Genomic DNA, 17,012 nt, shown 5'->3' on the forward strand with positions numbered 1-17,012 from the left:
GATTCAGATACTTTACTATAGTACGCCTACTTGAAAGTGTTTCCATGAGGCATACCTGAAGACAGTCGTCTATATGGAGGAGTGTTGTGTCGTACACTCGGGGCAGCATCGGGCTCGTGTCTAGGTGAGTCTGTGTCTGTGTAGTTAAGACGCACCCACCGCTCTATGCCACTCCCTTCCAGGTGAAGTTGTAACAGAAAGCTCCTTTCCTCGCGCTGCTTACCTATGAAACAAACGAAAACACTTTAAAACCCTTCTAAACGCTTCATTTAGACGGCTGTTCGGCAATTCAACAGTCCCAAACGACCGAGATTACTATAAAAACAGCTTGGAGATGGAGGCAGCGCCGGGCGGTCTCGGGCGCTGCTCTTGCGCGTTCTGGCTCGCGGTGGCTTTCGACGTATTTGGACTCATCATTTTATTGCTTGGCGTGTTTGGAGATTTGTTTTACTATGACTTTTTGATATATGCAGGCGCCATCATCATTTTCCTGAGTCTCATCTGGTGGGTTTTCTGGTACACGGGTAATATTGAGGTGCCCCCCGAGGAGCTTGAGGATGATGTGGGTTTGCTGAAGAAGGGCAGAGGTTTGGCAGGGGTTGTCAGGAGGTTCTCCAGTCGCCTCTCGAGCGGAATCAGAAGCTCTTTCAGGAGAAATGAGGGAACCCGAGGTCAAGGGTCAGCTCCCCGTCAAGCAAAGCACAGAAGAGAAGGCGGTCAAGTACCAGTGGCTTTTGCAATGACCTCTCAGGATAATGTGAGCACTGTGTCTGCGGCCGTGACAGAAACACAGGTCATATGAACCATCAGGAATAGCTACAGGTTAATACACTTTAATTACGTTTGGTTGTCTGAATTCTCTCAATAATAGACATAATAGACCAGTTTATCAATTATTGGTTGAAATGTATTGTTTTAAGCTATACTAACAGACACAGTGTTTGTAAATGTTGTATGAATGTGTCATTACTTATTCTTGATTTAATAATTGGCATGGTATGAAAATTGGACATGGCATAGAAAACATGTTAAAGAAATGACTTTGAGGAAGCATTTGCATCATAAGTAAGGGCAGATCCCTCTGTTAAACATTAACCATGAAACCAACAATAGCTCAGTTCAACAGTGGAGACCTGCAATGAAAAATACGACCGATTTATTTTCATATTTAAGACTTTATTCATATTCATTCTGCACGAAATAAAGACTTATTTATTTGAGTGTGACTGCATACAATGTTGTAAAGAATGTATACACTGTATGAAGGACAATAAATGATATATAAATGAATAAAGTAGCAAAACAATGTAGCCTATTAAAAAACTGTGTATGAAAAATATCTAAAAGCACAAAAAAAGTATTATGTTTGGGTTCAACAATAATAAATATATTGGTAGACTAAGTTTAAATAATGTAGAACAAACAAGACACTTTTAGAGCGAGAGAGAGACTTTATAAATAAAAATGAAAATTAATGAACATTTTATTTTTTTATTTTGACAGGTTATGGAAGAGGATATTCAACCATATGGCATCGAAGCAGAGTGGTTTTTCTCTCCTGTTGAATCAATAATTTTTTTGACTTTTATTGAAAATGTTTACAATTGAATGGCATTTTGTATTATTTGTATTATTTGTTGATTTGATTGATTTTTTGTTTGTTTTGTACTTTGTACTATACACTGAGATTATGCACTGACAAAAAAATGTCTGTATGACAAAAGAAATACAATTGTGTATTTTCCTACATCCAGACCTTTTCTAGTCTCCTGCTTTTATTGAATCTCATACATCTGTACTGTATACAACCTTTGGACAGTGAGAAGTGTTATTAGGTTTGCTTCCTCTTATCTTTGTTTGCTCATACCAATTTAGAATCAGCAGGTGTAAATGAAGCAGATGGGCGGCAGACAATCGACGGTCCTCTCTTTTTCACAAGTTTACTAGATATTTACGTTCAGCTTTCAGGTGGATTTACAGCTTTATTTCTCAATCTGGACATTATGTTTATTGAGAAAGTTGATTTATTCCTAAACTTTGTTATATTTATTCCTAAACTTTGGAATTTTTTAAGATATGCCAGTGCAAGTTGTTTTCAGTTAAAACAGCTCAAACATGCATTTTAGTCTGGGACTAACTTAAGCCTTGTTTGTGAAACCGGGGGTTAATATTGAAATCTAGGGTGAATATTCCGAAAGAACACGTTCTTGTCCTGGTCGTATTTCACATTAAAGTGAAAAATAAGAAATTATATTTTGTAGCTTTTAAGTGTGACAGTTTTCAAATCCTATATGTGCCGGGGGTCTTCAGTAAGAGGTCCACCAATTATTGTTAGATCTTACACAAATTTTACGCATAAAAAATAAATAAATACAACATTAAGGGATAGTTCACCTCTAAATTAAAATTATTACACTTCAAACCATTAGGTGGCAGAACTTTCATTTCTAGAGCACAACTGAACTAAACAGGGCCAGGCTACTTCCGTAATAACAATATTACAGCTGTATGAGATCTTCCGGGTGTGTAGAATCCGGCATGGGCTAACATCTGGGGATTCAGATTCTTTATAAACAAAACTCATGTAGTATGTTTTTCAAGAAAAAAAAGAAAAAAATGTTTTAGGGGTTTAAGTTTTAACAGGTTTTAGAACAAGTTTCAGATATTCTTAGGAACATGGATGGACTCTAAGGAATCATTTGGATCACATATTCAAAATATAGTAAATAAATGAAGGAAGGGAACTAATATACTCAATGCTTGGCTGGGACAGATTGGGGAGCTAACCGGGATTCATTAGAAGAATATATAGTGCAGTAATAAGATCTATAAAACCTATAGATTATGCATTGTTTATTCTTCTGCATCAGCATCACAGATAAAAAAAGGTGGAAAGTATACAATCACAGGCTTTAAGAATTTGCTGTGGGGCTTTCTTGTTTGTTTGTTTGTTTTTTTGTTTTTTCAGTAGCGCCGTTACAGGTGGAAATAGGAGAAATGCTTTTGGTGGCAACAGTTGAAAATGATTTACTGGATATCAGTAAAAGGACACAAGAATAGTCACCATGTTAAAGATGTTATTATGAACTGTTGGGAATATGAATATTCACAAGTAGCCAGTTTCGGATGGGATGTTAATAATGAGTGATATGAATTCATTATATGAATTTTTGATTATGAAATTAGTCCGACATTGGCAATATCAGCTATACCTCCATGGTTATGTCCAATGCCGTTGGTCAATCTACACTTACTGGAAGAAATAAATGACCCTCAGAGAAAGATTTCTAAAGATTTGTTGGTGAAACAATATTTACATCAAGAGTAGCCTACTCAAATATATACTGACGGCTCAAAAGATCCTGAATCTGGGCATAGGCCTACAGCTGCAGTAGTATAGTAGCCTAATTCCACAGCTGGACTTTAAAATAGGTGAAAGAACATCTAATTTCTTATCTTCTTATCTAAAGATATTTATAGATGGCAAGAGTTGTGGACACAGGAAGGAAAGGGAAGAAACTTATATGAGATAAAAGAAGTAGGAAATGTGAGAGAAGTTTGTGGCAAAATAAGGGTGGGATGACACAATCATTTCACGACTTCGTATTGGACACACAGCTTTGAATCAATCACTTTTTAAAACTGGTAAACATAATACAGGATTGTGCAGCAGCATGTGGATTACAAACTGTCGAACAAGTTCTTCTAAAGTATGCTGGTTTAAAGAACTTGCTGAACAATAATTCAAAAGCGACTACTGCTTTATTAGAATATCTTAAGAAAACACATTTGATTAGAAAAATGTAAAGTTTTATTTTTATTTATTTTCATTGTCCGTCAACGCTTCTCACTGACTCCACCCCAGTAGGTGGCAGAAATGCGCCAAAGCTGGTTTGCCAACCGCCATTAAAATTAAAAAAAGAAGAAGAAGAAGAGCTCGGCATGGTTGCGCATGTGATTATTTTGATATTTCACTTATAATGTCGGCTTTATTTATAGCTTGTTTTGAATAAAGTTTTTTTTTGTGGTAAGTTGTGATCTATTAACTCGCGTGATGTAGTCGTTTTAATAACTACGCGCAGTCTTTAACGATGCTTAAAATCTTCATACAGCGTTTGTCTTTTTATTGATTATCTTTACCATTACCATGTGTAACGTTACATGGAGGCAGCGGTTATAGTTTACTGAATTATTTGGGAAGTGGATTTTGTTGTCATTTGTCAGGTGTCATTGACTCTAACGTCTTTTTCTTTTATGTTCTCAGATTAAGAGTTTTTGCGATACATAATGGAATGTCAGGGCAGAGATTTCCTCAATTCACCTCCAATGAAAACTGTGCGTTTTGGAGGCAATGTTGCCAATACTTTAGCTAAACTACAACAGGCGAGTAGGGCCAGATTATAAATGCAATATAAAGCTAATACATATCACTGTCTGTTACACATGCCCTGACATGTCTGATGTGACGTCTACAGGGCGACTCAAGTGACTATGAGCTGATAAAACATCAACTCTCAGATCCTGATATTAAGGCAAGTATTGCTTTTAATGGATATTTCAGAGTTCCCATGCTCAGTATTGTGTTCACCTCGTTTTAGTTTAGGTCAGTGTTGACTCCATTCAGGTCAATAATAGTGGCAGTGTTGCAAAGTTCATCAGTTAGCCTATTAATAAGCAAATTCAAGTTAAAGCGATGTTCAGTGTGTTATGTATTTATTCTCTCGAGCCTTAATGATTCATTGGCGAATCGGTCTGAATCAAAATGATGTATACACATCCTAATTTAGTAAGCACAAATTATTGGTGTGGGAATCCTGGAATTTGTTTAAACATGCACATTGGGAATTTGCTTTCTCATGGTTATATTTCTCATTGTAGGATGCTCAAATTATCAGCTGGTTGCAGGAATTCAGGGTTTGTGTCACTCAACTTGGAAAGGATCATGAGCAATTAATATATGTTGTTTTGGTGAGTGAAACAGCAATATGTCAAATGTGAATCAAATACAGTCAGATCACTTTAGCTGTAACATATGACGTGTTTCCCCAAACAGAAGCTGCCATGGCTCGGTCGCAGTCAGGCTGTCGTGGAAGAATATCTGGCTTTTCTGAGTAATCTAGTGTCGGCCCAGACGGTTTATCTCAGACCCTGTCTCAGAATGGTCGTCTCTAATTTTGCACCAAGTAAGATTATGATTATTATTATTATTCCTTGATAATGCTTCACTCCATTCACTATGTTCAGATCACTTAAAATCATGTTGTTGTTGTTTTGCCTTTTTTCCAGAGAGAATAAGAATACAAGAGGGAAATGTGGATATTTCAGATTCTGATGACGAAGATGAAAGTTGGTGCATTTCATTATATAACTTCTTGTGTTTTGTGATTTAATTTGTGATATTGACTATTAGACCTGTCACGATTATTAATTAATCGTATGGTTTTGGTTATTCTACCTAATCACAATTATTTGAGATAACTGCAATGGTTGTGCAGTTTAAATTTCAATGACATTTTTCCATCCAAATAATGAAAAATGAAGCACTTAAAAAATGCCATCAAAAGAACACTGTTATAAAGTACAAAAGATTGTCAAAGGTCTTCCTTCATATGAAATGAAGGCTTGTGTGTTTAATCAGACTGCATTATATATTATTAATATTATTGAAAATGTTATATAAATATTACCAAAAAATAGGAACTTCTTAGGTTTAAGTGACATGAACAAAACAGAATTAAATCGTCAATCGCAATTATTTGTATAATTAATCGTCAGCACAAAATTTGTGATCGTGACAGGCCTATTGACTATTGTTTTTGTTGATGTACCATTTTATTAATACTTTGGTAGCACTTTATTTTACAGTCCTGTTTCCCATGTACACATTATGTACTTATCCAAGTAATTGCAATAACTCGGTAATAACCCAGAACCTACACCTAAACCTAACCTTAACCCGTGTACTAAGACAGAAGTAAGGCAGAGTAATTTATATGCAATGCAAAAGACTGTGCGCTAACCATTACCATAGTAAACATGGTAAATACGACTGCTTGAAGAATTCAGACAAATCATATATGCTATCACAATCGTGTATTTATTTTATCTTTCAGTACGTCAAGTCAAGTCAAGTTTATTTGTATAGTGCTTTTCACAATACAGATTGTATCAAAGCAGCTTCACAGTATTAAATTAAAATAATACAACAAAGTTTGTTTCAAGAGGAATTTATTGATTGATAAAATTAAATTAAATATCCCCAAAATATCCCCAAGATTAGATTAGATTAGATTCAACTTTATTGTCATTACACAAGTACAGGTACAAGGCAACGAAATGCAGTTTAGGTCTAACCAGAAGTGCAATAGCAGCAAGTGCAGGATATACAGTGGTTCCATAAGTGCAGAACATGGATATGTACTGAATAAATATAGAGTTGAATACTATTATAAACAAAAATGTACAGATAGATTTGTCCTATGAATATAATATACAGATAACTATTACTGTGAACAGAATTTACAGCTAGATATGTACTGAATATAATATACAGATGGCTATTACTATAAACAGAATTTTTACAGATAGATATGTACTGAATATATATACAGATGGGTGTTACTATAAACAGAATGTGAGCATAATATACAGATGGCTATTACTATAAACAGAATTTTACAGATAGATATGTACTATGAATATATATATACAGATGGGTGTTACTATAAACAGAATGTGAGCATAATATACAGATGGCTATTACTATAAACAGAATTTTACAAATAGATATATGTATAAGTTAGGCTAAAATGAGCAGTATAACAATGGATTTAAAGTAGTGCAAATAAAGTTTGGACAGAAGCTATCCGAGTGAAAGTGCAGTGGAAGTAATTGCATATTACAGTTAAAGTACGGTATTGCAAATGTATATGTAAACAGTCGGTACTGTAAATAAACAGTCGGCAGTGCAAATTGAGCATATTCCAGTCAAGGTAGTAGTGCAAGATGCATATGTAAACAGTTGTTTCTGTAATAACAGTCAGCAGTGCAAATGAACATTATAGTATTGCAAATAACAAAATGGAGGCAGGTGTGAGGAGGGAGAGGAGAGTCAATCAGTATATGAGGGGAGTGGGATCAATGAGGGTTAGAGTTTAATAAAGAGACAGCTCTGGGGAAAAAACTGTTCTTTAGTCTGCTGGTCCTGGTCCGGAGGCACCTGAAACGCCTGCCGGAGGGCAGGAGAGAAAACAGTCTGTGGGCTGGGTGAGAGGAGTCTTTAAGGATGCTGCGAGCTCGATGCAGACAGCGTTTCCTCTGGATGTGCTCGATGGCAGGTAGTGGAGTCCCAGTGATGCGCTGGGCGGTTTTCACCACCCGCTGCAGTGCCTTGCGCTCTGCAACAGAACAGCTCCCATACCACACTGTAGCACAGTTGGTCAGGATGCTTTCTATTGCACAGCGATAGAAGTTCACCAGGATAGTGGAGGAAAGCTGATTCTTCCTCAGTGTCCTCAGGAAGAAAAGGCGCTGGTGAGCCTTCTTGACCAGGCTGGAGGTGTTGGTTGTCCAGGTCATGTCCGCCGAGATGTGGGTCCCCAGGAACTTGAAACTGGAGACACGCTCAACAGCCATTCCATTGATGTGGATGGTGTCGTGTGTGCCTCTTGACACTTTCCTGAAGTCCACGATGAGCTCCTTCGTTTTGGTGGTGTTGAGGAGCTGGTTATTTTCAGTGCACCATGTGGCCAGGTGCTTGATCTCCTCCCTATAGGCAGTCTCATCGTTGTTGCTGATGAGACCAATCACCGTAGTGTCGTCCGCAAACTTGACGATGGAATTAGATCCGTACACAGGCTTGCAGTCGGAGGTGAAGAGGGAGTAGAGAAACGGGCTTAGCACACAGCCCTGTGGTACACCAGTGTTGAGTGTGATGGACGTGGAGCAGTTGGAGCCTGATCGAACATTCTGGGGTCTGTTGGTCAAAAAGTCCAAAATCCAGTTGCACATGGAGGTGTTGATGCCCAGGTCTCCAAGTTTGGCTATTAACTTAGTTGGGATGACAGTGTTGAATGCTGAGCTGAAGTCAACAAACAGCATGCGTGCATAAGTGTTCTTATTGTCCAGATGTGTGAGCACAGAGTGCAGTGCCATGGAAACTGCATCCTCTGTGCTCCTGTTGCTACGGTAGGCAAACTGGTGTGAGTCCAATGTGGATGGAAGAGAGTCTTTTAGGTGTGCCAGGACCAGCCGCTCAAAGCACTTCATTACGATGGGTGTGAGTGCTACAGGGCGGTAGTCGTTAAGGCACTTCGGGCTGGAGTGTTTTGGCACTGGCACAATGGAAGTGCATTTAAAGCATGTTGGTACAGCTGCTTGGGCAAGAGACAGGTTGAAAATGTCTGTAAAAACCCCAGCGAGCTGCTCCGCACATGCCCTGAGTACGCGTCCAGGGATGTTGTCTGGTCCAGCAGCCTTGTGCGCGCTGATCCTGCTCAGTGCATTGCAGACATCTGTGGAGGAGAGTGTGATCGGCGGGTGGTCAGCTGAGGATTTGAGCTTGGTGGCAGTTTCTCTGTTGTCTCTTTCAAAGCGAGCATAAAAGTCATTTAGCTCGTTCAGGAAGTTGACATCAGTGGCTGCGGGGGTGGAGTGAGAGGGTTTATAGTCACTGATGGCCTGAATGCCCTGCCACATGCGCCGAGGGTCAGCGTTGGAAAAGTGTCCCTCTATCTTAAGCTTGTAGCAGTGCTTGGCCTCTTTGATGCCCCTTTTCAGATTTGCTCTGGATGTGCTATAGGCTTGTGCATCTCCTGATCTGAAGGCAGTGTTGCGTGTCTTCAATAGGAGTCGCACTTCCCTGTTCATCCATGGCTTCTGATTTGGGTATGTGGTGATCTGCTTCTGGGTTGTAACACTGTCAATGGTGGTATTGATATAATCCAGTACAGAGGAGGTGTAGCAGTCAATGTCCGTGTGAGAGCCACTGGTGGCTTGAGAAGCAAACATACTCCAGTCTGTGTGTAGAAACCTTTCCTGGAGTGAGGAATCTGCCCCCGCAGGCCACACCTTGATGGTCTTCACTGATGGCTTCACGCGATTGATGAGAGGTGCATATTTGGGGGTGAGGAACAAAGAAAGGTGATCTGACTGTCCCAGGTGGGGGAGGGGTGTCGCGACGTAAGCTCCAGCCATGTTTGTGTAAACATGGTCTAAGGTTTTGTTTCCTCTGGTGTGACAGGAAACATGCTGGTGAAATTTCGGTAGCACTGACTTTAAGTTTGAATGATTAAAATCACCCGCAACAATAAACGCAGCTTCCGGGTGAACGGTCTGTTGTTTACTGATGGCTGCGTGAAGTTCTTTCATAGCAAACTTGGCATCAGCATCCGGGGGAATATAGGCTGCAGTTATAATAGTGGAAGTGAACTCCCGCGGTAGATAAAACGGTCTACATTTAACCATGAGAAACTCAAGGTTAGCTGAACAATGTCTCCCAACAATAGCAGAGTTTGTGCACCAAGCTTTGTTAATGTAAATGCACAATCCACCACCTCTGGTCTTACCGGATCCATCTAATGTTCTATCCGCCCGGAATGTATGGCGTCCCGCTAGCTCAATAGCGTTGTCCGGTATTCCGCTGTTTAACCATGTTTCCGTGAAAATTAGAACATTACAGTTCAAAAGTCTCTTGCTGTATGTGATGTTGAGTCGAATCTCCTCCATTTTGTTCAACAGCGACCGTACATTGGCAAGGAAAATGCTGGGTAAAGAGAGCCGGTGTGGTGTTAGCTTTAGCTTAGCTCTTAGTCCTCCGCGCTTCCCCCGCCTTTGTTTACGATCTCGACGCCGCCTGCGAGCACTTCCGCCCGGCCGGGCAGAGTGCATAGCCCCGGGTGTTTTGGCGATCTCAGGAAGGAGTCGAAGGTTGTCCATAAAACTGTCGGAAATTCGCAAACCAATATCCAAAAGCTCACCTTGGGTGTACGATGTTAAGGCACAACTGTTCTGCACGAACAGACCCGAAATGAGCAAGAAAAATACTACTAAATTGCAGAATCTGGAGAGACCGCGAGCCTCGCGATGTACTCGCGCCGCCATCTTGGTTCCAAAACCGGGCTAATAGCCTTGGACCTATAGCAGCGAGCCCAAAACCATTCTGCGTTTCCACTGTCGGGCCAGAAGTTCAACCGCGCTTCACTAAAACACGCCCGTAACACGCTTATCTGGAAGCGTGTTACGGGCTTGCCCCAACTGAGCAAGCCAAAGGCAACAGTGGCAAGGAACCGAAAAACTTCATCAAGTGACCTAATGGTGTCCTAAAACTCCATCAGGTGACCTAATGGAGAAAAAAGTACGTCTCGTCTCTTTATACCGGACTGTCTGATATCCATATTTAGCTCCGCATGTGTCATAAAATTAAGCAAGTTTGGTTTTTCGGGAGCTTCCTCTGTTTCTCTGACTGAAAATATTACTGTATTGAGACTGTCAATGGAGAGAGTGCTAAAGCTCCTCATATAGTATTTTTGGTTGAAAATTTGTAGAAATTATAATTTTCTAAATGTGATGTAAACATACTGTCCTATGACTTCAAATAAACACAAACCGACGCGACTGAATTAAGTACGTGTGTCCTCTCTCTTTTGTGAAATACCGGTAAATACCACTTTATTTCTGTGTGACTAATTCACAATCTTGACACAAATTAATTCATTATGATCAATGTATCACTTACTATTGTAAAACTGTGGGTAAAACATTGATGCTTAGGTTTAAAAATGGCCACTTTTATCATATCCAGTGATTACTTTCTGATTAGTTTTCTGATAAAACTTCCATTTGTTGGTGAAATGATGGGTTTGTGTGACGTTGTTCCAGATAAGCGTGTTACGGGCGTGTTTTAGTGAAGCGCGGTTGAACTTCTGGCCCGACAGTGGAAACGCAGAATGGTTTTGGGCTCGCTGCTATAGGTCCAAGGCTATTAGCCCGACCTGCCCGTTGAAAGCCCTGGCTCGCACTGGGCCACTAATCGCCCTTTTACTCCACTCCATAATTCACTGTTTCTTTTCAAATTCACACAGATCTGCCAAGGACCTTTGATCAGTGTCATCAAGCCTTACAGCTGATTACGAGATATGTTCCATCGTAAGTGTCTCACAAAATCCCCCAAAGCTTCTTTTAAATATTTAGTAGTCTCTAATAAACTGCCTCGCTCTTTCAGAACCAGTCGGTTCCTGATGCCAATCCTCTCTGACAAGTTCCCTTTTGTGCAGAAGTCCACCAGAACACTTGTGAGTTATTCACAGCATTTAAATCCAGTACTTGAGTAAAGTAATGTGATTACATGTGTGAATGTGATTGTACTGAGGCTGTGCTACCTTTCTACTCAGGAGTGTTATGTGCACAACCTGTTGAGGGTTTCGGTCTACATCCCTGACCTGAGGAGAGACATCTTAGAGCTCACCATCAGCAAGATGCTCACACTAGATGTAAGCGGCACTGTACTGATGTCTTTGCATCCGTGCAGATGTTTGACTGCTGCTTTTACATTTTTTGTATTCATTTTCTTACAAAAAAGCTTGACCTTTTTTACATTTAGGTTAGTGCACCACGGAGTGAGATTGAAGAAGTGGAAAGTGGAGCTCAGCAAGATGCCAGTGGAGCATCGCAGGATGAGTGCCTCTTCAACATGGTGAGTCCAAAACACTAATATATAACACTCACATAAAAGCACAAAAAGCCATACTCAATGAGACTAATTTAAAGTGATAGTTCACCAAGAAATGAAAATGTATCATGTACTTAACCTCATTTTCAGTCGTGTTAAACATGTATGACTGACTTTCTTCTGTGAAATCTTGAAGAATGTTGTGTAGTCACTGTTTTACTCGCAGTGAATGTGAGCGGGAGCTTTCACGCTTAAAAAAGAGGCAAGATTATCGTAAAAGTAGTCTATACCAGAGGTCTTTAACCCTGCTCCTTCAAACACACCTGAACCAGCTACTCTTCAGGATCGCTTGAAAATCACAAGCTGAAGCAGGTTGGATGTAAACTATGCAGGGCAATGGGTCTCTAGGAGCAGAGTTGAAGACCTCTGGACTATACGTTATTTTGATAGCAACACAGCAGGTTTGTATGAGGGAATGGCCTAACTCATTCATGTCATAGTCTTTCTTTTAATGTTTGAATAGTCAAATCTACTCTTTTGATATGGTTGATTCAGGATGAGGAAGAGGACTCTCCACTGAATTCAACACCTGATGGAGCTGTAATGGTCCATCCCATGGCAGAGAGACTGGACACAATGATGACTGTCCTGCTGGCTTACATTAAAGACATGTGCCATGTTAATGGTCAGGGAATTACCATTTTATTAACTCAATATTGTTTTTTTTTTAAGGGATGTCAGTCAAGAAGAATGTTTAATCGCAACTCAGTTAGCACATGCAGTCCTTTTTTTAGGAATGAAAACAAGAAAATCTAACCTTTCAAAAGTTTGGGGTCAGTAAAGGCATTTTTAATCTTACAAAAGATTTTTGTTTCAAACAAATGAACTTTCTATTCATCAAAGAATCCTGAATTTTTTTATTACGAATTACACACAAAAATTAAGCAGCACAACTATTTTCAACATTGATAATAATAAGCACCAAATCATCATATAAGAATGATTTCTGAAGGGTCATGTGACACTGAAGACTAGAATAATGATGCTGAAAATTCAGCTTTGCATCACAGGAATAAAGTACATTGTAATATATATTTAAATAGAAAACAATTATTTTAAATAGTAATAATATTTTACTGTGTTTGCTGTATTTTTTATTAAATAAATGCAGTACTGGCGAGCATAAGAGACTTGGAGACAAAAACATAAAAAAATCTCTAGGCCAAAACTTTTGAATGGTAATATATGTGTAATTGTGTGAGCCAGTTTGTGTGGATGACATTGCAGAATATAAATACATTTAAAGAAGAGTGTTAAAATACACCAGCATTAATATATAACTAATGACATCATCAACTTCATTTTTTCAATCTCATTAGGCTCTTTAGATATTGAGAAAACTAAAGCTCTGTACAGAGACCTGGTGTGTGTGTTTGATAAGGTGGTGCTTCCCACTCATGCCTCCTGTCATGTGCAGTACTACATCTTCTACCTGTGCAGCTTCCATCTGGTAAGGTCCCACTTCTTTCTCATTCACAAACAATCAAAAAGCATACCTAGACATCTCAAACTTTTTTTTTTTTTTTCAGGGTTTGGCTGAAGCTTTTTTGGATCACTTATGGAAGCTGTTACAAGGCCCCAACCAGCCCCCCATCCTGAGACAGGCCGCTGCTGGGTACATGGGCAGCTTCATGGCAAGAGCCAAGTTTCTGCCAGTGTCGTAAGTGACTTTATCATGCAGTTTTATCTTATCTAATACATTGGAGTTCAATATTTAATCATCTTTCTTGGCCGTGGTTTGTTACCTCGATTAGGTAATTAAACATTAATGCCTCTATGTTGGTGTCTGAGAAAGAAAAAAGGGGTTTGATTGGACACGGGTACCTTTATTTGTCAAAACATAATTTGAAACCTACATGTCAAAATAGAGTTTCCTCTCTCTTCCACAGGACAGTCAAGGCCTGTCTGGACCTGTTAGTTCCCTGGCTGCACCTTTACATTGACAGTCAGGACACGGGATCCAAAGCATTCTGTGACATCAATCTCCACGGCCCCTTTTATGCAGCCTGCCAGGCTGTGTTTTACACACTGATATTCAGGCACAATGTCATTCTGGAGGGCAGTCTGAAGAAAGGTCAGTACATGTGGAATTTAAATCATTTGTAAGTTTTTTTTATTCCAAAAAATGCATGCACAAACTATGACCACTTTTAAGCCTGAAATTTATTTTGAATTTCAAATTCATTTAGATATTTTGAGGGTTTAAGTCAAAATTGTAGAGTAAAAAAATAACCTGATAACATAATGAAGAAAAAAAGCCTCTTCAAAGGGTTAGTTTAGCCAAAAATGAAAATTCTGTCATTAATTTACTCACCCTAATGTCGTTCCAAACCCATAAGACTTTCTTTCAACTTTGGAACACAAATGAAGATATTTTTTATGAAATGTGAGAGATTTCTGTCCCTCCATTGACAGTCTACGCAACTACCACTTTGGCGCCTCAAAAAGTTCATAAAGAGAACAGTTCTCTTTATGAACTGACGTCAGAGGTTGGTTCGTTTGGATGATGTGAACACTGTTTTCCGAACTCGGGTGTGCACCTGTGAACCATACCCAAGTCTGGGGTACGGTTCATGTGAACTCTGGTACGGTTCGCAGCTGATGTGAACGCAATCGTACTAAATTGCGGAAGTGAACCGCTATTGATGGTGTTTGATTTGATTAAAACTGCTTTTGTGTGTGTTCTCACTCACTTTCCTGACAAGCGTGACTGATGCACTTCAAGCAGAGAGGCCCGAGTTCAGCAGAAATGGACTGCCGCGTTCTTTAGAACATTTGTAGTACATTTGTGTGGAAGATAGACGCGAGTGTTGTTGTGCTGACCCTTTGAAAACAAAACCAAGCATTAAAAAATCTTAATATACTAGTGAAGCGAGAAATTCTATGCATTTTGCTGCCTTAAGTTCTCCTGTGTCGTTGTTACCTCCTTTGATGATGCAAACGCACTGGTTTAGACCCAAATAATCCAGCAGGGGGAGGGAGAGCAATTAAACTCTAGTTCGGACCAGGCAATCGAAACAAGTGTGAAAGCACCCTCAAAGATCAAAGTCCTTTCTTTATTAAAGTATTTTAACAAAAGTGCTTCATTGTGACGTTTGTCTGCCAAATCAAACTCGTGTGGTCCAACCAACATGCAGAAAAAAAGGGAAGTGATATAAAGAGGACCCTCTCATGACTGTGTGACAAGGTCAATAAGTCTCTTAAAATATCAGATATTTTTTGGTTCAGGTTGTAAAACATTTATAAAATTATAGTAGAATTAATGCAAGCATGTTATTACTTTTTTATTTGCACCACATGACGTTTTGTTTATATATTTAATTGGGAAAAACAAATTTTAGTAAGAATTAACATGAATATGAAGAGTACATATCTAAGACCTTGACAAATGTGTTTGCTTTTCTTTATGGTGAACACTGATCATTCTGCAGGGTTGGCGTATCTTCAGGGTTTGAATCTAGAGCGTATAGTGATGTGTCAGCTCAACCCTCTGAGGGTCTGTCTACCTGCTGTCACCAACATGTTTGCAGCCATCACCAGGTACAGCCTGAGAGAGAGATCATTCATCAGGTAACAAAGCTTTATGAAATGAATGCATGACAAATGAGGGCAATTTCACCCGTCTGTTGGCAGGAAGTACCAGCTCGTGTTCTGTTACACCATCATTGAGCGGAACAACCGCCACTTGTTGCCAGTGGTGAGGAGTTCAGTGGGCGGCAACTCTGTGTACACTAACACAAACCCCCTGGATACCTTCTTCCCTTTTGATCCATATCTCCTGAAAAGGTATGAAAATCATGTCCATTTCGATCTATCTCAGTGCTGGAATAATGGTTCACTGGATGCTTATTTATTTGTTCATTTTTACAACAGCTCTGGAAAATTCATTGAGCCAATCTACCAGGTGTGGGAGGAGCCATCCGACTGTATGATTCAAGTGCCCAAAAAGAAAGCGAGAAAGGTGACCCTGACCTGCATTCACAGTAGCCACAAAGAGTATTTCATTTGGATACTGAAAATATACAAGTGAAATGGCTTCTCGAAAAAGAAAAAATGGAGGGAGGGACTTGATTTTGTTCATTGGGAATTGATTAGATGGTTATGGCTTGTTATTGTTGTGATGTCATGTGAGTGACAGGTTGTCCCGCCCTCTCGCCAGTAAACACCTTATCAGAGAAGAGATGTTATTTTAATTAAAGATTACGTGGGCGCACAAAATATGTGCACGGATAAATCGTTTATTATAAATACATCAATATTCCATAAACTAAAACAAACTAAATGATGGGTGTCAAATAGATTTTTCATGAACTGTTCTCAGAGAATATCTAATAACACTTTGATCTTGTCTCATAGGGGTCTATGGAGGAGGAAGATGACTTTCTGCATGGAGAAACACCTCATGGAGACTCAATAATGGGCATGACTCCAGGCTCTTATGACTCCAATCTGCACAGTCCGCGGAGTGTGGGCTCGCCCCCCATCTCTTTCCTTCAGCGGCCTTTCTGATCCACTGCTGTCCTGAACAGCTGGTCACAGACTTCACGCCACGAGGGGGCGCTCAAGGAATGCTTGTGTTAGCGCAGATCTTTCTCTAGTCTAGAGCCTTGACACACCAGCATTACTGACCCCAGTGTTTGTCAGTAGTTTTACCCTCTACTACACTTTAAGACTGCATCATATAATACAAATATGTGTTTGTTGCATATTTTAGCTATATTAGTAGTAAAATGAAAGAAACATTGGTTCTCAAGTTGACAGTCTAATGTTTTTTTTTTTCTGTTTTCAGGAGACTCTCGAGACTATTGTAATTAAATTATCACTGAGATAACTAGCAATTGAAAAAAAAATATTTTCAGCTTGTTCTGAAAGGATTGGAGAGTAATTAACTGGTGGTGTGTTTCATTGGTAAATGGGCATTACTTCCCATGTTATAAGTTTGAGGTATGACTAAATCGGTGTCTGTTTGTACAAAATATTTTGTAGGAAACTGACCATCATTTAAAGATGGAGTTCTGTTATCTGTTAAAAAGTTATTGGAATTTTTGGACTTGTCATATTGTTCTGTACAAATTTCACAACATGCACAGTGAATATGTTCTGAATGTTGTGTTTGTGCAACTCAAGAGTTTTGAAATTTGTACTCTGTAAAATAATTAACATGAAATAATGAAGTGGTAATGCTATTTTATTAAAATGTTAGAAGTATGTAATTATTAATAACTGTTTTCCTAAAGGCTTATTACTCTGTTAATTATTTTTATATATAATTTTCTCCCACCAA

General features: G+C 39.3%; 2 protein-coding genes across 2 annotated transcripts; both read left to right on the forward strand.

Moving 5' to 3' along the window:
- Positions 1–152: 152 nt before the first annotated feature.
- Positions 153–1,749, forward strand: LOC309480635 (transmembrane protein 238). The gene is made up of 2 exons (XM_082145254.1): positions 153–822; positions 1,504–1,749. The coding sequence occupies exon 1, from the start codon at positions 335–337 to the stop codon at positions 800–802; it is 468 nt and encodes a 155-aa protein (XP_082001380.1). The 5' UTR covers positions 153–334; the 3' UTR covers positions 803–822; positions 1,504–1,749.
- A 2,143-nt stretch (positions 1,750–3,892) lies between these two features.
- Positions 3,893–16,951, forward strand: rrn3 (RRN3 homolog, RNA polymerase I transcription factor). Its single transcript, XM_082163989.1, has 18 exons — positions 3,893–4,034; positions 4,271–4,383; positions 4,476–4,532; positions 4,879–4,968; positions 5,054–5,183; positions 5,287–5,346; positions 11,082–11,145; positions 11,222–11,291; positions 11,391–11,489; positions 11,600–11,692; positions 12,224–12,353; positions 13,048–13,178; positions 13,258–13,388; positions 13,618–13,802; positions 15,160–15,268; positions 15,362–15,514; positions 15,602–15,689; positions 16,085–16,951. Exons 2-18 carry the CDS (start codon positions 4,288–4,290, stop codon positions 16,235–16,237), a joined length of 1,839 nt encoding a protein of 612 aa, XP_082020115.1. The 5' UTR covers positions 3,893–4,034; positions 4,271–4,287; the 3' UTR covers positions 16,238–16,951.
- The last annotated feature ends 61 nt before the right edge of the window (positions 16,952–17,012 follow it).

The sequence above is a fragment of the Leuciscus leuciscus genome (assembly GCF_965113295.1).
Source record: "Leuciscus leuciscus genome assembly, chromosome: 1".
NCBI classification, from domain to species: Eukaryota; Metazoa; Chordata; class Actinopteri; order Cypriniformes; family Leuciscidae; genus Leuciscus; species Leuciscus leuciscus.